Here is a 15,019-nt window from a genome sequence, read left to right on the forward strand (position 1 = left end):
GTTTAGACTCATGAACAAATGTGCTGGTACATTTTGACTGAGCTGCAGGCCATGGACAAGCATAATAATCAATACTCTTGGTCAAGGTGGCATGTAAAGCAGTCATGGGATACATAATGACATAAGGTACAATTTTCCCAGTCACTTAAGTCCCATTTTCAAAACCGATTTAGGAGCCTAAGTCCTATTGACTTTCAATGAAACTTAGAGTTCTAAGTGAAAATGGGACATAGGCGCTTTTAAAAATGTTACCTATCCAACTATGCAATTTAAACACTTTTATGACACATCCAGCACTTAGAGCAACCTGAGCTCTCCATTCCACGTTGGCTGAGCATTCCTCAATGGAAGCCAAGGAGCCTTGTTGTAGGAACAAACCTATGAGGTACCTTCTGCCACCTCCAGGCTTTGTCTCATTTTAATGGGTGAGCCTGGTTCAATGCAGTCTTACTCTACTTCTACATCAGTGAGACTCCACTGAAATCATTAGTTATGTAAAAAATTGAGTAACACAGTGGTGAATTGGATTTTGTATGCTCAAGGTTGGTAGCTGAACTCCATCTGCCATCCAATCTATCTATCCCATAATAGCCCCACATGGCACCACCTTAAAGCGAATAACAAACACATAATGTTAGACAAAAACATATTTTTGACAAACTGTGGAGGGAAATCATTTACGAGGTAGAAACATATTGGAAAACCAATGAGAGCTGTAGGTAACATGCTGGTTTGTGTCCCCAGCTGCCATTCTTTTCAGCTGTCTTCTGGATTAGGCTGGATTCTCTCCCAACCATCCAGAGCAGGCATTGGAAACTTATCATTGCTTCTAGGTGTTTCTCTCCAAAGGAGACTACACCTAGATACCCTGCATTCTCACACATGAAATAGGAGGGTAACGCTAGATGAGAGGCTAAAGTCTAGATGGAAGTACAGGGGGAAAAGGAAGAAAAACAGAGAATGAGGTATTTCATGACAAGAATGATTGTGCCTCCCACTGGGAAGAATAGTATTAGTTTTTTGCCCTAAGCATCCCAAATTACTTGGTTCAGGGAAAATAAGAGTTCCCTGCATTCTTTTTACATTCAGGAACCTTCATTTTCAGATGCCCTTGAAAAATAAATCCTCTTCATTTACTCGGGAAGGCTGGGTGCCCAATGCCTCTTCTGTATCTTCAGTCCAGCCTGGCAGACCTTGTGATTTCCCTGTCACTAGCTCATATAATTGCATGATAGTATCCCCAAAGTAGTGGAGATGTTCACCCTATTGCATCACGATATGAAGGTACATTCACTGTGCAACATTAATCCATGTATTTATTATTTATTAGGTTCCACCTGAATTATTCTGTGACCTGTGGGTTCAAGATGTGGAATACATTCGGAATCCTTGTGTAGCACTGGCTGCCTATGTGGCCATGTGTAACAAATTTAATATCTGCATAAAGTGGAGAAGTTCAGATTACTGCTGTAAGTACTGTGTTCTAAGGTGTATTGCGTGAGGTTTCTTTAAAGCATGAGTTATTGCAAGTCAAAGATAATGCAATGTGTTTTAGTGTGGTGTATTTATAGAAATAAATCACAGCTGATCTGCCTGCTTTGCAGCATCACAATACATTTAGATTCAGAGTTCTTGCTTAATAAGTGCTCAGATGGCATGGTGATAAATGATCTATCACCTAGAATCTAGACAGATAACTAGAACAAAGACAGGTGGTAGCATGCTAAGATAGCTGCAGGAGAGAGTGAACAATGGAAAGGATTTTTTTTTCTTGTTGCTCTGGAGTGATCCTCTCTGGCCCATGCTCAGATTCACACTAAAGAGCTTTGAAAAAAGCTGCACCCAGCCTTCTTTGGCTGGAGGAAGGACTACAGCAATAAGAGAGTGTTTGGAAAGTAAAGAGCACTAACTGGACAGAGAGAAGAGGATCTTGGATGAATACTTCTTCATAAATAGTATTAAAGAATGTCTTACAGACACACATGGTCTGTACGTACCAGTATGAATATACATGGATTACAGCTACCATCTGTAAGTGCTGTAGATGAAGGAGTGCGTGGCTCAGGAGAATGGTATAATAGAAATGGAACAGGGAAAGTTCTGTGGGAAACAGTACTTTAAAATCATGACATATATGATATTTTTATATACAGTGTATATATATGCGCGCACACACACACACACACACACACACCAGCCACACAATATTTGGAAATCAAATAAAAAATGTTTCATACAGGCATATGTGATATCTTTGTAAATAAAAAAGACTTTTTTTTTTTGAGGGCAAGGATTTTTAAGTAAAAATACAGTCCGAGTATAGAAAACTGTGTGAACTACAAAGCAGATTGTAAGGTTGGTAACTTTCTCAACTGATACTGCTCTTACTCACAAATTATTATTTTACTATAGAGCTCACAAAATAAGTCTGGAAATATAGTCAAGTATTAGAAACTTGTTGAAGAGACATCACCCTCTTTTATTGTTATACCATAGTGACCTCTGCTGGGGGTACATAGTAGGCAAAAACACTGAAGTCTTCATATTTTCTGGTCGCTAGATGGAGATGTGTTGTGATCCAGTTTTTAAGAGCCCAGAATCCTGTGATTATAGGGGCATGATGGATATTTCCTGTGGGGTATCATGAGTATTTTTGGTAGTGATGAGCTGAGTAAGATCAACTCCCTCTTCAAACTAACCCTTAGGGTATTTGTTTTAACTTGAGCCTTCCCCATTCCTGAGCAAGCACTCCCTTTGTAAACTGAGTTTTGACCTCCCATCATGACCATCATTCCAGTTAGCAACTTTGTGTGGGTTAGGCATCATCACATCGAGGGGTGTAGTGAGCATGCTGCACTCTGTGCTGACCAGACTGCAGACTTGCAGGGCCTCAACACAACTTTCCCCACAGCTCTCAGACCAAGAAGATGATGATCCATTTTTGGCTAACATTAGTAGCCTTGGCATTGTAGATTCTTTAGGAAATATGTACTCATAATAATTGTAGAAGTCATTAGAGTAAGGAGACTGACCATTATTAAAACTAAAAATCTCTCCCTTGAATGCTATGAGCTGGTCGTTGCAGGACAATGGCCTTCCACAACATTCATTTAATAAAATTTCTCACTTATTCGTTAGCACAGATAAACCTGTAAAGAGCTACCATATATGAAAGAAGAGTGACATTCTCCTAAGGTTTTCAAGAAGTATGATTAAAGCAAGCACATTGTTTTGTACTGCAAGTGAAAATAGAAGATTTGAGATTTTAAAAGAAGAGTGATCCCCAGCTGCTGTAAATTTTGTAAAAATTGAAGCACTGATTTTCACCAGCTGAGGATCTCATCTTACGTGTTCTGCAGACAAAACTACATCAAAGTGAGTTGCTGTAAACTAGAGACTAGATATTGTCATTTAAACCGACTACCCATTCACGTGCCTCATATAACCATATTTGAAGCTGTTAGAAGAGAAGAATGTGCAAAAGCAGTTTGTACTGGATACAAAAGACAGCACCAATATGTATCATCCAACAGAATCATTAATGCCAATAGCTACTAAGTATGGCAGCATATCAGTAGTTCCATTCATAATCATTTGGGTGAAAAGGTGTTGAGTTTTGTTGCCTGCATATGCAACTTGGTGTAGTTGATAAAGATTTGCCAGAGCCAGGGGTGGCCAACCTGACCATGAGAAGGAACCAGAATTTACTGATGTACATTGCCAAAGAGCCACAATAATACATCAACAGTCCCCCATTAGCTCCCCGCACCAGCACCTCCCGCCCACTGGCAGCCCCGCCAATCAGTGCCTCCCTGCACCTCCTGATCAGCTGTTTCATGGCATGCAGGAGGCTCTGGAGGAGCAAGGGCACAGCAGGCTCAGGTGAGGGGGCAGGAAGGGATGTAATGGGGGCAGGGCCTGTGGCAGAGCCGGCACCCCCCCAGCATGTCGGAAAGTTGGCACCTGTAGCTCCAGCCCTGGAGTCGGTGCCTATACAAGGAGCCGCATATTAACTTCTGAAGAGCCGCATGTGGCTCTGGAGACACAGGTTTGCCACCCCTGTGCCAGATGCTACAGTAATCAAGATATTTGTCATTTCATTTCCTCTGGGAAATATTCAAACTATTTCAATAAAAATATATTTAAAGATAAACCTACATGTTTAAATGTTTTAAAAATCTGAACCAGTTTGTGAGGGAGAAGAAATTGTGTGTTGAGATGGTTTCTCTGGCCCTCTCCCCACTGCTTCCAAAAAGGCTAGCTATTGCCTGGGGAAAATATGTTATGTGGGAGGGAAAGTGAGTTAAATTGTTTACAAAGTTTGCTCTTGACAATTTTGTGTAGATTTGTGGATCACTTCTGATTGCATATAGGAGCTGAACAATGCATATCAATGTAACGGAGGGGAATTTCACACAGCCCTGTTTGTACCCTTCTGTATCAGACAATACCCTTATGTGTTATAGATCTTCAAAATGTGGTCTATTTTAAGTGTTTTATTTCCTTGTTAGCTTTTCCCTGCTCAGAAGACACCTCCTACCAGGCCTGTATAGCTGCCTGTGACATTCCAAGAACTTGTCAGAATGGTGAACCCATTCCTCAGGATTCAGAGTCCTGCTCAGTGCTAACAGAGGGCTGTGTCTGTTCTGAGGGGACCATTCTTCACCGTGCTCACTCCGCTCTCTGCATTCCTGAAGAGAAGTGTGGTATGTATTCATCTCCCCTTTTTGATTTTTGCCATCTGTCAAGTGATGACCACATTCTTGAGCAGGCCTCACTAATTAGTGGAGTTCCCTATCTGATGGCTGGGCTGATGATGCCTAACTCAGGGGTACTCTGGAGTTACAGCTCCAACATTGCAGCATGTCCTCCCAGCAATGCTGACTCACATCCATCCTCCCTCTTCCATTTGGAGTGGTCAGCATTGGCCATTAGCCCAGATCCAGACACTAGTTTGCAATCACAAACATGCCATAGAACAACAAGATGATCAACTCTGAAACAGCATTAAAAATTTCTGTCTTCTATTGCAATAATTTAGCCTGCACAGACAGTTCGGGAGCACCCCACGCAGTAGGGGAGATTTGGAAAACCTCCCTTAGCGGATGCTGCATGCACAAATGTGTTGACAATGAGACCATTATTCCTGTGGAATACAACTGCTCAGATATTCACGACTTAGACTGTCAGCGCTTTGGGGAAGTGGCTCTGATTGTTCCTGATGATCAGACCTGTTGTCCTCAAAAGATATGTAGTAAGTATCCTTAACAAAGTATATGAAAATATGACGTGTCCTTTCTGGCATATCCCACTTCCTTTGTGCTATGGTTTGTTTCTATACTACACATGCTATTTTGGAGGTCAGAATGGTGAAAGCTGATTTGTTATGCAGTAAAATTCTTATAGTGGCTGCCTGGCTTCTTTATGTGGATCTGAATTTGCAGCTGGATTTGTTGCTTTTTTGAATGAATCTTACATCTAGCAACTATTGAAAGCAGTTACAGGCTAGAGTCTATAGATTCTTTTAATTGGTCAATAAAAATAAATCAACAGAATAATCCCTAATTTGGAAGAAATATAGAGATCATTTAGCCTCTTTGCAAAGTAAATTGGTAGCAAAAAATCATATCAGAATTAGGGAAACTTTATATGCAAATGTTTCTTGAAGATCCCACATTCAAAAGCAAATGTTACAAGTTACTATCATTGTTCATGCCTATGACAGATTGAGATCAGATTGTTGCAAAGAGTTCTCCAGGGGGAATAGATTTTTAAAGTTGGATTTTCACAAGTGTTTAGGGTGACCAGACAGCAAATGTGAAAAATCAGGATGAGAGTGGGGGGTAATAGGACCCTATATAAGACAAAGACCCCAAAATTGGGACTGTCCCTATAAAATCGGGACATCTGGTCACTCTACGAAGTGCTCAGCTTTAGCCTAACTCTGCTTCCAGTGAGAGTTCGGCTAATGCTGAGTGCTTTTGAAAATCCCACTATTAATCTTTTTGCATGTGTTTTATTGTTTGTTTAAAAAAAAATGAACCAGAAACACAACTTGATGTTTTCCATTTAACATAACAGACCTGTACTGAATATTGTAGAAGTTCATCATTTCTTTTTTGTATGTTTTTTTTTAATAGTTTGTAATCAGAGCTTTTGTGAATCCTTTATCCCTGAATGTAAGGGCCTGGAAAAGCTAGTCACTTACTATCGTGAAGATTCCTGTTGTCCCAATTACACTTGTGGTAGGTATTTTTATGAAGAAGTAAAAACAGAGAACTATTTTTGGCAGAAATGTCTGTATTATACCAGCATTTTGCAATATTCAAACTTATTCTGATGTGCTACAGATTAGAAGTTCTTGCAGAATTTCATAGTGTGAAAATTTTGGAGTGAAACTATAAACCATTTGCAAAAATGGGTTGAGTTTCACAGGAAAAAAATGTCAGTGCAGACATCATTATGCCTGTATACAGAGCTCTCTTTCACTTGTAAACCCAGGGCTGGATTCTAGTGCATCTTGTGCAGGTGCACTGGCAAAGTAGCCTTCTGTGCTAGGATCAGGCAGAAATGTGACCTAGCACTCTGTGGAGTGCTGAGCAAGGGCATGACTAACATGCCTAGCTGTGTTCCTCTGCTCTAAAGGGCTCTGTCCCAGTGACTTGGGGTTGCAAGACTATGGTCTCCTCTCTGCCTGCTGGTGCCTGGAAGTTAGCACATGCAGCTCCTTCTTCAGTTCAGATGTAAAGAGTGCTGATGAGTTTGCTACCTCCTGAGCTGTTCTGTCTGTGACTGTCCTGCACAACCCAGACGGCTCAGGAAGCCCCACTCAGCTGCTCTCCTCCTCCCAGTCTTAGGTAAGAAGAGACAGAAATTCCTCCTGTGCTCTTCCCTTCGTTTTATTTTCTGCATGCAGTTTGCATGATGATGTTGTCTACTTACCTTCCTCTGTGGTGTATTTAGTTGAAGGGATGAAAATGAGTGCTTATGGAGAATGTTATTTACACAAGAGTCCAGTGTCTGGGATGTAGGTGCCTTTTGGTTTATTATTTCATAAATCTAAATACATAGATACGTTGTTCTGAGATTGGCTTGACCTTGGTGATGCTATAGTGCCTCCCCCCTTTGCTCTTGCACACAGGGGGGGCACCATACTTTTGCCCAAAGATTGACATTTAACAAAAAATGTTTTGTGCTTGTTTTAGAATGTGACCCATCCAAGTGTGAACCAGTGGAGCAGAGTCAGAACTGCCGAGAAGACCAAACTCTGATTGCTGCTCGTGTGGAGGGGACCTGCTGCATATCTTATATATGTGGTATGATATCTTCACTTAATGTGACTGTGCATGTTAGCATATAGGCAAGGATAACTGGATAATCATGTATCATTTAAGGCCACACTGGAGCACCCAACACAGCTGTTTAAAGCCCAGATGCCATTTAAAAACTGTTTGTTGCGTGTATAGGACAAGGGAAACAGAACACACCATCCCATGTGTGGTTTTTGGGGAGCTTCAAAACAGCCCTGCATGATGTTGTAGCAGAGCTGGGGATTCCATGGAAGGGGGATTGAGGGCTGGGCCAGTGAGGTCCATGCACAGTGTAGATCAGCAGCTCTCAAACTATGGGGGAGGGGGCTCTCAAGGGAGGCGTAAGCAGTGTGCCTTTTTTTTAGAGCTATGGCTGTCAGCCCTGGGTGGCTGGGGCTCATGCAGAAGGGCTGTGCACACCTGTGAGGCAGAGATAAAGGGGACAGCTGGAGCCTCATCACCCAGGCTCAGGCTTTCCTTCCCCCCCCATTCCCTCACCAAGAGGCAGCCTGGGCTCAGGCTCCTCCCACCCCAATTCTTCACCTGGAGGTGGCAGGGCTCCGGCTGTCAGCCCCAGCGTGGCAGCAGCAGTGCAGGAGTGGCAATGTGGCACTAAGTCTGCTGTGGAAAGTGATATCGATGAATATCACTTTTCACATTGCCACCCTTACTTCTGTGCTGCTGCTGGCATGGTGCTGCCTTCAGAACTGGGTTGCGGTATATGTACTTGTGTATTGGGGGTGGGGGCGCAAAAATGACTACAGACACAAAGAAGGGGGGCCTGATCAAATAAGCTTGAGAACTGTTGGTGTAGATCAATAATAAAATAACACTCTTGGCATCATGCAAGATTTCCACTTGCTGCAGTATAGATCTTTGCCGTACAGCCAATAAACTGTCCTGTATGTGTCCCTCGAGTATACCCTTTGTTTTTGCACTCTATTGATTTCAGTGGAGCACAGGGTGAATCTTCCTGGCACGCATGCAACCTTTAAGGCATTAAAGAAAAACTGTCAAATAGCTGGGGTTTCAGTAAAGACTTCCACTTGGGACAAACCTTAAATGCATTTGTACCAAAGGAATTTTCATTGCTGACAGCTTTCTATGCTCACTCTGTTAGCATGGAAGTTGTGTGTTGAGTGTGGAGCTTTTTCCTGCACAACCCGTTGTCCTTTTGCCTGTGTTTGATGTCATAAATCTTTCAACTAGAAATGCTTGTGATGCAGCAAAAACACAGTATTGAATTTTTGGTAAGCTTCTCTGGCCCCGGGGCTACGGCAGGGAGCACAGAGCTGTCTGCTCAGGCTGTGGCCCAGGGCTGGAGGAGTTCTTAGCTCCTGCTGCAGGGCTTGAGATATCAGTCCAGCAGTGCTCTTTCAGTATAGCGAACCCCTGGCTATAACAAACAAATGGCTTGGATTCCCAGGGGTTCATTATGGCGAGGGTGTACTGTGTTTATGTTCAGGCAGACTGAGGGTGCTGTAAGACAGCTGAGTAACTCAGCAGGCAAAATACAGTTACAATTAGCAAGATCTTGTGTGCTATGTCTCAATAACATTTTCAGTTCCCTTCCTTTCTTGTATTTAAATCTTTATTTTCTTCAGCATGTGGGGTTTGCTCTGATCAGATACCAAAATGTCAGGAAGGAGAAGTGCTTACCGTGGATGGCAACACTACGGATAGATGTTGCCCTGCATACCAGTGTGGTAAGTTGATTTGATTTTTTTTTTTTGTGATTCTTAAATGAAAATAATAGAGTCACTGAACTGAATTTCCTAGTAATAAATGTTCAGTGCTATAGTGGAATGGATATCTCTCTCCTGTTGGGCATATAATTCTGTCCTCTCTAGTGCTGAACCTATACTCTTATAATGTTTAAAATATCATGTTCATAAAGCAACATCTATACATCTGTGTCATGCCTGGGTACTGGTCATTCCTGGCACTAAATAGTGGAGATTAACCGAGATCAACATGGAGCATTGTAAAACAATTTTAAATGCAACTCCTCACACCCCACCCCGGCTGGAGCTTTTCATGAGTGAGCAATTCATTGCCTGTGCTTTGTGTTTCTGTTCATAAAAAAAAAATTAAAATTAAAATTAAAATATTTAGAACCACATGTTGAAGGTATTTTTTTCTTTCTTTTAGTTTGTGAAACTTATCGTTGCCATGAATTCCAGTGCACACTAGGAATGTCTTTGGTGGAAGTTTGGAGCCCAGAAAAGTGTTGTCCCTATCGTACATGTGGTAAAATGATCTGTGTTCATTTTAACTATGTTAGATCCTGTTGAGCTGGTAAGATCTCTGTGGCCTTTTAGCCTGAAGGCTACAAAATTATCAGAGTTATTCAGCTGTTAACTTGCCCAGGGTGCAGGCTGTTTTGGATATGTCTCCCATGGAGAGGTGCTGGTGCGCAGATGAAATAGGGAGTAGCCAGCTCAAAGCAAGGAATCTCTTAATCTACCAGATTTTTTCTTTTTTCAGAGAGATCGTAAAATAAATAGTTCTAATAGCTACAGGGCAAAGTGGTCTATGGGATCCATTTATTTGGGATTGGGGGTCAGGCTGGAACAGAAGTCAGGTGCAATTTGTCTCCACAGTATTGGGCTCAGCAGGAGATATTTCAAAAGCCAGCAGGGCTTCTGTAGTGACTACTTGGTGCTGTTTGACACTTTTTTGTTTTAATGCAAATGGCAAGATACTTTTCTGAATGACAATTTCCGTTTTTGTTTTATTTTAGAATGTGCATGTGATACAATCGCTAAACCTCAGTGCAAACTGGTATGGAATCCGTCTTGTTAAAATGAATTATTTTAGAATTTTCTTAGCAAAAATATTTAAAGTGTCAGTAAATTATGATGAACTTCTTTATCTTTCTCCTCTTTTTACATTGCTTTAGTGGATAGATTAGATAATTATGGAATAATAAAGCTGAAATGTTAGTCATGAACATGGTTTAAAACCTAAGAAAAAAATATCATGCAGACTAAAATGACTAGCAGGTATCAATTTGCTTTTCTCTTTTAGGATCAAATCCCGCCCTGAAAAATACAGACACAGGAACTGCATGCACACATCAGAGGACAGGATTTAGCATTTATTCTGTCAGAAATTAAACACTTACATTATCATTAATTTAATACTATCCTGTCATGATGAATATGTCAGTGTTTTTTAAACATCAGGCTCTGATTCAGTAAAACACTTAGTCATGTTTCAATGGGACTGCTTACATGCATTCTTCTCACGCGCTTAAGGTTCGGCACATGCTTCATTACTTTGCGGGATTTGAATTCATTGTGATTATTTTATCCAGAAAAATGTACTATCCTTGGAATAATCAATAACAAATGTAATTTAACATCTTAATGAACAAATAGTATTTTTCTCTCCATGAAATATTATAGTCTAACTGTTTAGAAAAAGCTAACAATAAAGCTGTTATTAATAGGTTTTTAGAGGTTTGTTTGGAGCTGGAGAGGGGGAGGAAGGGATGAATTTGATTAATCTTAGTGCATATGAAAGAAAATTGGCCAATGTAAAATGCAGGATCATATTCTCTGCTTGTATAATTCCATTCACATCAGTGGAGTTATCCCAGCAAATGACATGGCCCATACAGTAGGCAGATTTCCATTAATGGGTGTGCCACTGGATTTCAGTCTTGACCTGCCGTGGCCTTCCACTTCAGTTTCAAACTCTTCTTATACTGTAATCATTCTCACTTTGGAGGCATAAACAAATGTCCGATAAGTCACAGCTACTAAACTAATTTTCACTTGTGGGTGACCAAAGTCAGATTCCAGTCAAGGCTTCAGAGGTAAAAGACTAGTGCAGGGGTCGGCAACCTTTCAGAAGTGGTGGGCCGAGTCTTCATTTATTCACTCTAATTTAAGGTTTCGTGTGCCAGTAATACATTTTAATGTTTTTAGAAGGTCTCTTTCTAGAAGTCTATAATATATAACTAAACTAATGTTGTATGTAAAGTAAATAAAGTTTTTAAAATATTTAAGAAGCTTCATTTAAAATTTAAATTAAAATGCAGAGCCCACTGGACCAGTGGCTAGGACCCGGGCAGTGTGAGTGCCACTGAAAATCAGCTTGTGTGCCGCCTTCGTGCTATAGGTTGCCTACCCCTGGACTAGTGTATTAACTATGCCACTTAGTCCTGAAGTGAAAGTTTAAGGGAGAAAAATCAAACAGGCAAACACTTGTTTGTGACATCACATTATCTTTTTTTCTTTTGTGTGGATAGGGAGAGAAACTGCAGATAGATGAACAGTTTCAAAACAGCACAGAAAATGTTTGTGGCTGTACTAAGTACAAGTGTGGTAAGTCGGAGAAGAGTTTGTGTCAAAGACATATCCCCTACAGTGCTAAGGGTGGATCACCTGCTGTGGACCATGCATTCACTTCTGAAGCCTGGCACCGAGGGGCAAGAATTCATTGAAATACCCACACATAGGGTTGTGGGATGGAGCAGAGAAAAAGGAGGGTACATGTTAGGCTCTCTCATTAACTGCATAGTTGTGTACAGCCTCCCCCTGCATACCTGGAAATAATTCCCACTGCAGGAGAGCAGGGCAGGGCAATTGGGGACATGAGTTGGAGGCAGTGCTGAGATGCTGATGAACAGCTAATTCAAGCAGCATGTTTCTCTTCACGGGGCTCAGTCCTGCAGTACTGAGCACTAGCCCCAGCCCAGCAAAGCATGTAAAGGATATGCTTAACTTCTAGCCCTTGAGTAGTTCCATTGATCCATTATGAGACTGCGGCACAGGTGCTGCAAGTTAAGTATGTGCTCAAGTGCTTTGTAGGATGGAAGTCCCAATGCTCAATGCTGTGCAGAATCATATCTCAGAAAGTACAGAATGAGGCCAGAAGAGCCTCAGACTTGTGCTGCTCTGTGGAGCAGGAATTCACACAAGGTACTCAGTAAGCCATATTAAGGGTTGCAGGTTGGATGGAGTCAGTGGCACCTGCTGCAAAGACATGTTGTTGTTTCTGGTTTAGGGGCTTGTATACACAAACATTTTAGTTCTTGGAAAGCTGGGGTGTGATTTTATCCTGCGCTAGCCTGCCATGCTCTACTGCTGCATTCACCCTGCTGACACACATTAACTGTTGGTTAACTCGCTTTGATCCAGTCCTGCACATGAAATGCAATCTGTTAGGTCTCCACTTTCAGTTCCTGCAGATCTCCAGACTGCAGCATGTGTGAAGTTTTTTGGGTGTGGCCTCAAACTCTTATGTTGTACCCTGATATGTATGTATGATTGTATGTCAGTAATTCTTCTCCATTATATAAATATACACGTGTTTCCCTTTCACCCAGATGTACACAGCCAGAGGAGTGTATACAGGGCTTAATTTGGAATGAAAGAGGTGCCGGGCTCAAGCAATTTTTTTTGCTTTCATAACTGATGCAGCAAACCAGAGGTGCTGGGGCTATGAACTGCCAAGCCTAGAGGTGCTGGGGCTCAGTCCTGGCAAGCCCCAGCACAAATTAAGCACTGATTGTACGGCCTTTTGCCTACAGTCATTGTAAGGCTCCTAATAATGGAATATTCTATCCACTGCTACATATCTGGCATTGTTATGGTAGGAACAATTTTGGGGCTGTAGTGAATGCAATTAAACATTCTTATTAAAGCCATAGGGCTAGGTGCTCAGCTGGAGTAAACTGGTGTCGCTGTATTGAAGTCAATGGAACCTTCAGTTGAGGCTCTGACCCCATTTTTTTTAAAGATATATTAAACACGACATTAGCTTTTGTCTTCCTAGTCACTCTGTAATAAACATTACCTTTTGTTTAGCTGTTGTAAAGCCAAAGTGATTTGTGTGAGTGTGTTGTATATTTTTATATATTGTTGCAGTGAGAGACAAGGTGTGTCTGAGTAACGAGAGAGGAGTACTGCGTCCTGGACAGACAATTATGGAACACACACCTGATGGCATTTGCTATACTGCTTATTGCACAAACATGATTGATCCCTCCACCAAATACTACCGGATAAATATCTCCTGGACAAACTGTGTCATCAAGTGTGAAGCTGTAAGAAATTCACAATTTTAGACATTCATATTGTGTTTAGTAATCTTGATTAAACTATGACTTTCATTGATTATATTCATAGGAACTGGGTGCTGAGATTAACCAACTATGAGCTCCTTCCTTAATGATCTATTGTAGCTCTTCTGATTAAAATTGTGCGCTGTTAATAATAATGTAAACTTAAGGTCAAACCCTGGCCCCCATTAATGCAGTAAACTTTAATGCTTCTGTATGCTGGCTGGCCTAGACCTATTCGGTGCTTTCCTGTGCAAATTATTTTGCAAAAGTATCTGCATGAGTTGGGGGTATAGGAGGCTGTGGCTGGCTGGATCATAGAACATGCATGGTAAACTAAACAAACTTAACTTTTGAACCCTAGACTTCACCCCAGAATAACCCCTGTTCAGCTCTACTCATGGAGGACATGTGGATCAGCCACTCTACGCGTTGGGATTAGCCTTTGCCACAAAATTCAGATCCACATTTGGAGCTGAACTTCCTCAGGGCTGCTTAAATAGGGTTTTTACGTTGGCCCATTATAGAAGTAGGACCTAGCTTGAAAGTCCAGATGATGATCTGAGCGTCCAGAGAATGCAAGGGGGCTCAGAACTGGGGCCCATCTCTGGTTTTAGAAGAGCCAGTACTGGTGTGTAACACTAAGATATCATGTAGAAGCAGCAAAGAATCCTGTGGCACCTTATAGACTAACAGACGTTTTGCAGCATGAGCTTTCGTGGGTGAATACCCACTTCTTCGGATGAAGTGGGTATTCACCCACGAAAGCTCATGCTGCAAAACGTCTGTTAGTCTATAAGGTGCCACAGGATTCTTTGCTGCTTCTACAGAACCAGACTAACACGGCTACCCCTCTGATACTAAGATATCATGATGAGAGGTATAAATTCCTAGAGAAGAAATAGAACACTTCTACCCCACTTTCCCCTCTAGCCTCAGCTTCTTTGGTGCGCAAATACCAACTAGAAATTGGCTCTAGCTGAATATTTGTAAAAATGAAGAAAAACTTTACTAGAAATCCTGTAAAAAAATGAACTATATAACCCCCATCCCCCACACAGCCGAAGTGTCATCTTGTCTCCGTACAAAATACTGAGAATTAATCCACAGCAAAAGTCTTTTTCTCTGTCTTTAGTGTATGAATTTTCCTGAATACATATTGATTACAATGTGTAATACATCAGAATTCAAAAGCACATTGATTGTTGGATAAGCAGTCACATGCACTATTTAAAAATTGCAAAGGGCCCAATTCATCTCTCAAAGTCAGTCTCTTCGCATTGATGGCAGTGAAAGCTGGATCAAGCTCAGTAACATCTTATAAAAAGTGAGTGTATAAGCTGTAGAGTGAAATGTAAAATAATAATTCTAAAAGCTTCACACCAGCCTGAAAAATCTAACCCATGAAACTAACATGGTATCAATATATTAAAAACAATTATAATATCTATTCTCTGTCTTGTTATCTAGCAGGACTAACACGATTGATTTTTGCAGAATCAAGTATACGAGCCTCCAAAAGATTTAACAACCTGCTGTGGTCACTGTAAGAATGTATCTTGTCTCCACACTTTCCGCAATGGGACAGTCTCCAATTTTAAGGTAAGTTATTTATTTATTTAATAAAAAACTTACC

General features: G+C 41.2%; 1 protein-coding gene across 1 annotated transcript in view; it reads left to right on the forward strand.

Moving 5' to 3' along the window:
- Positions 1 to 15,019, forward strand: part of OTOG (otogelin) — a 153,969-nt gene that overhangs the window by 123,111 nt on the left and 15,839 nt on the right. Inside the window, exons 41-51 of the mRNA XM_045012732.1 lie at positions 1,331 to 1,469; positions 4,512 to 4,706; positions 5,042 to 5,254; positions 6,141 to 6,245; positions 7,206 to 7,316; positions 8,915 to 9,016; positions 9,462 to 9,560; positions 10,054 to 10,094; positions 11,569 to 11,644; positions 13,190 to 13,368; positions 14,881 to 14,985. Of these exons, the coding sequence (XP_044868667.1) occupies positions 1,331 to 1,469; positions 4,512 to 4,706; positions 5,042 to 5,254; positions 6,141 to 6,245; positions 7,206 to 7,316; positions 8,915 to 9,016; positions 9,462 to 9,560; positions 10,054 to 10,094; positions 11,569 to 11,644; positions 13,190 to 13,368; positions 14,881 to 14,985 (1,365 nt within the window). The remainder of the gene's footprint in view (positions 1 to 1,330; positions 1,470 to 4,511; positions 4,707 to 5,041; positions 5,255 to 6,140; positions 6,246 to 7,205; positions 7,317 to 8,914; positions 9,017 to 9,461; positions 9,561 to 10,053; positions 10,095 to 11,568; positions 11,645 to 13,189; positions 13,369 to 14,880; positions 14,986 to 15,019) is intronic.

The sequence above is a fragment of the Mauremys mutica genome, chromosome 4 (genome assembly GCF_020497125.1).
Source record: "Mauremys mutica isolate MM-2020 ecotype Southern chromosome 4, ASM2049712v1, whole genome shotgun sequence".
Taxonomy (NCBI): Eukaryota; Metazoa; Chordata; order Testudines; family Geoemydidae; genus Mauremys; species Mauremys mutica.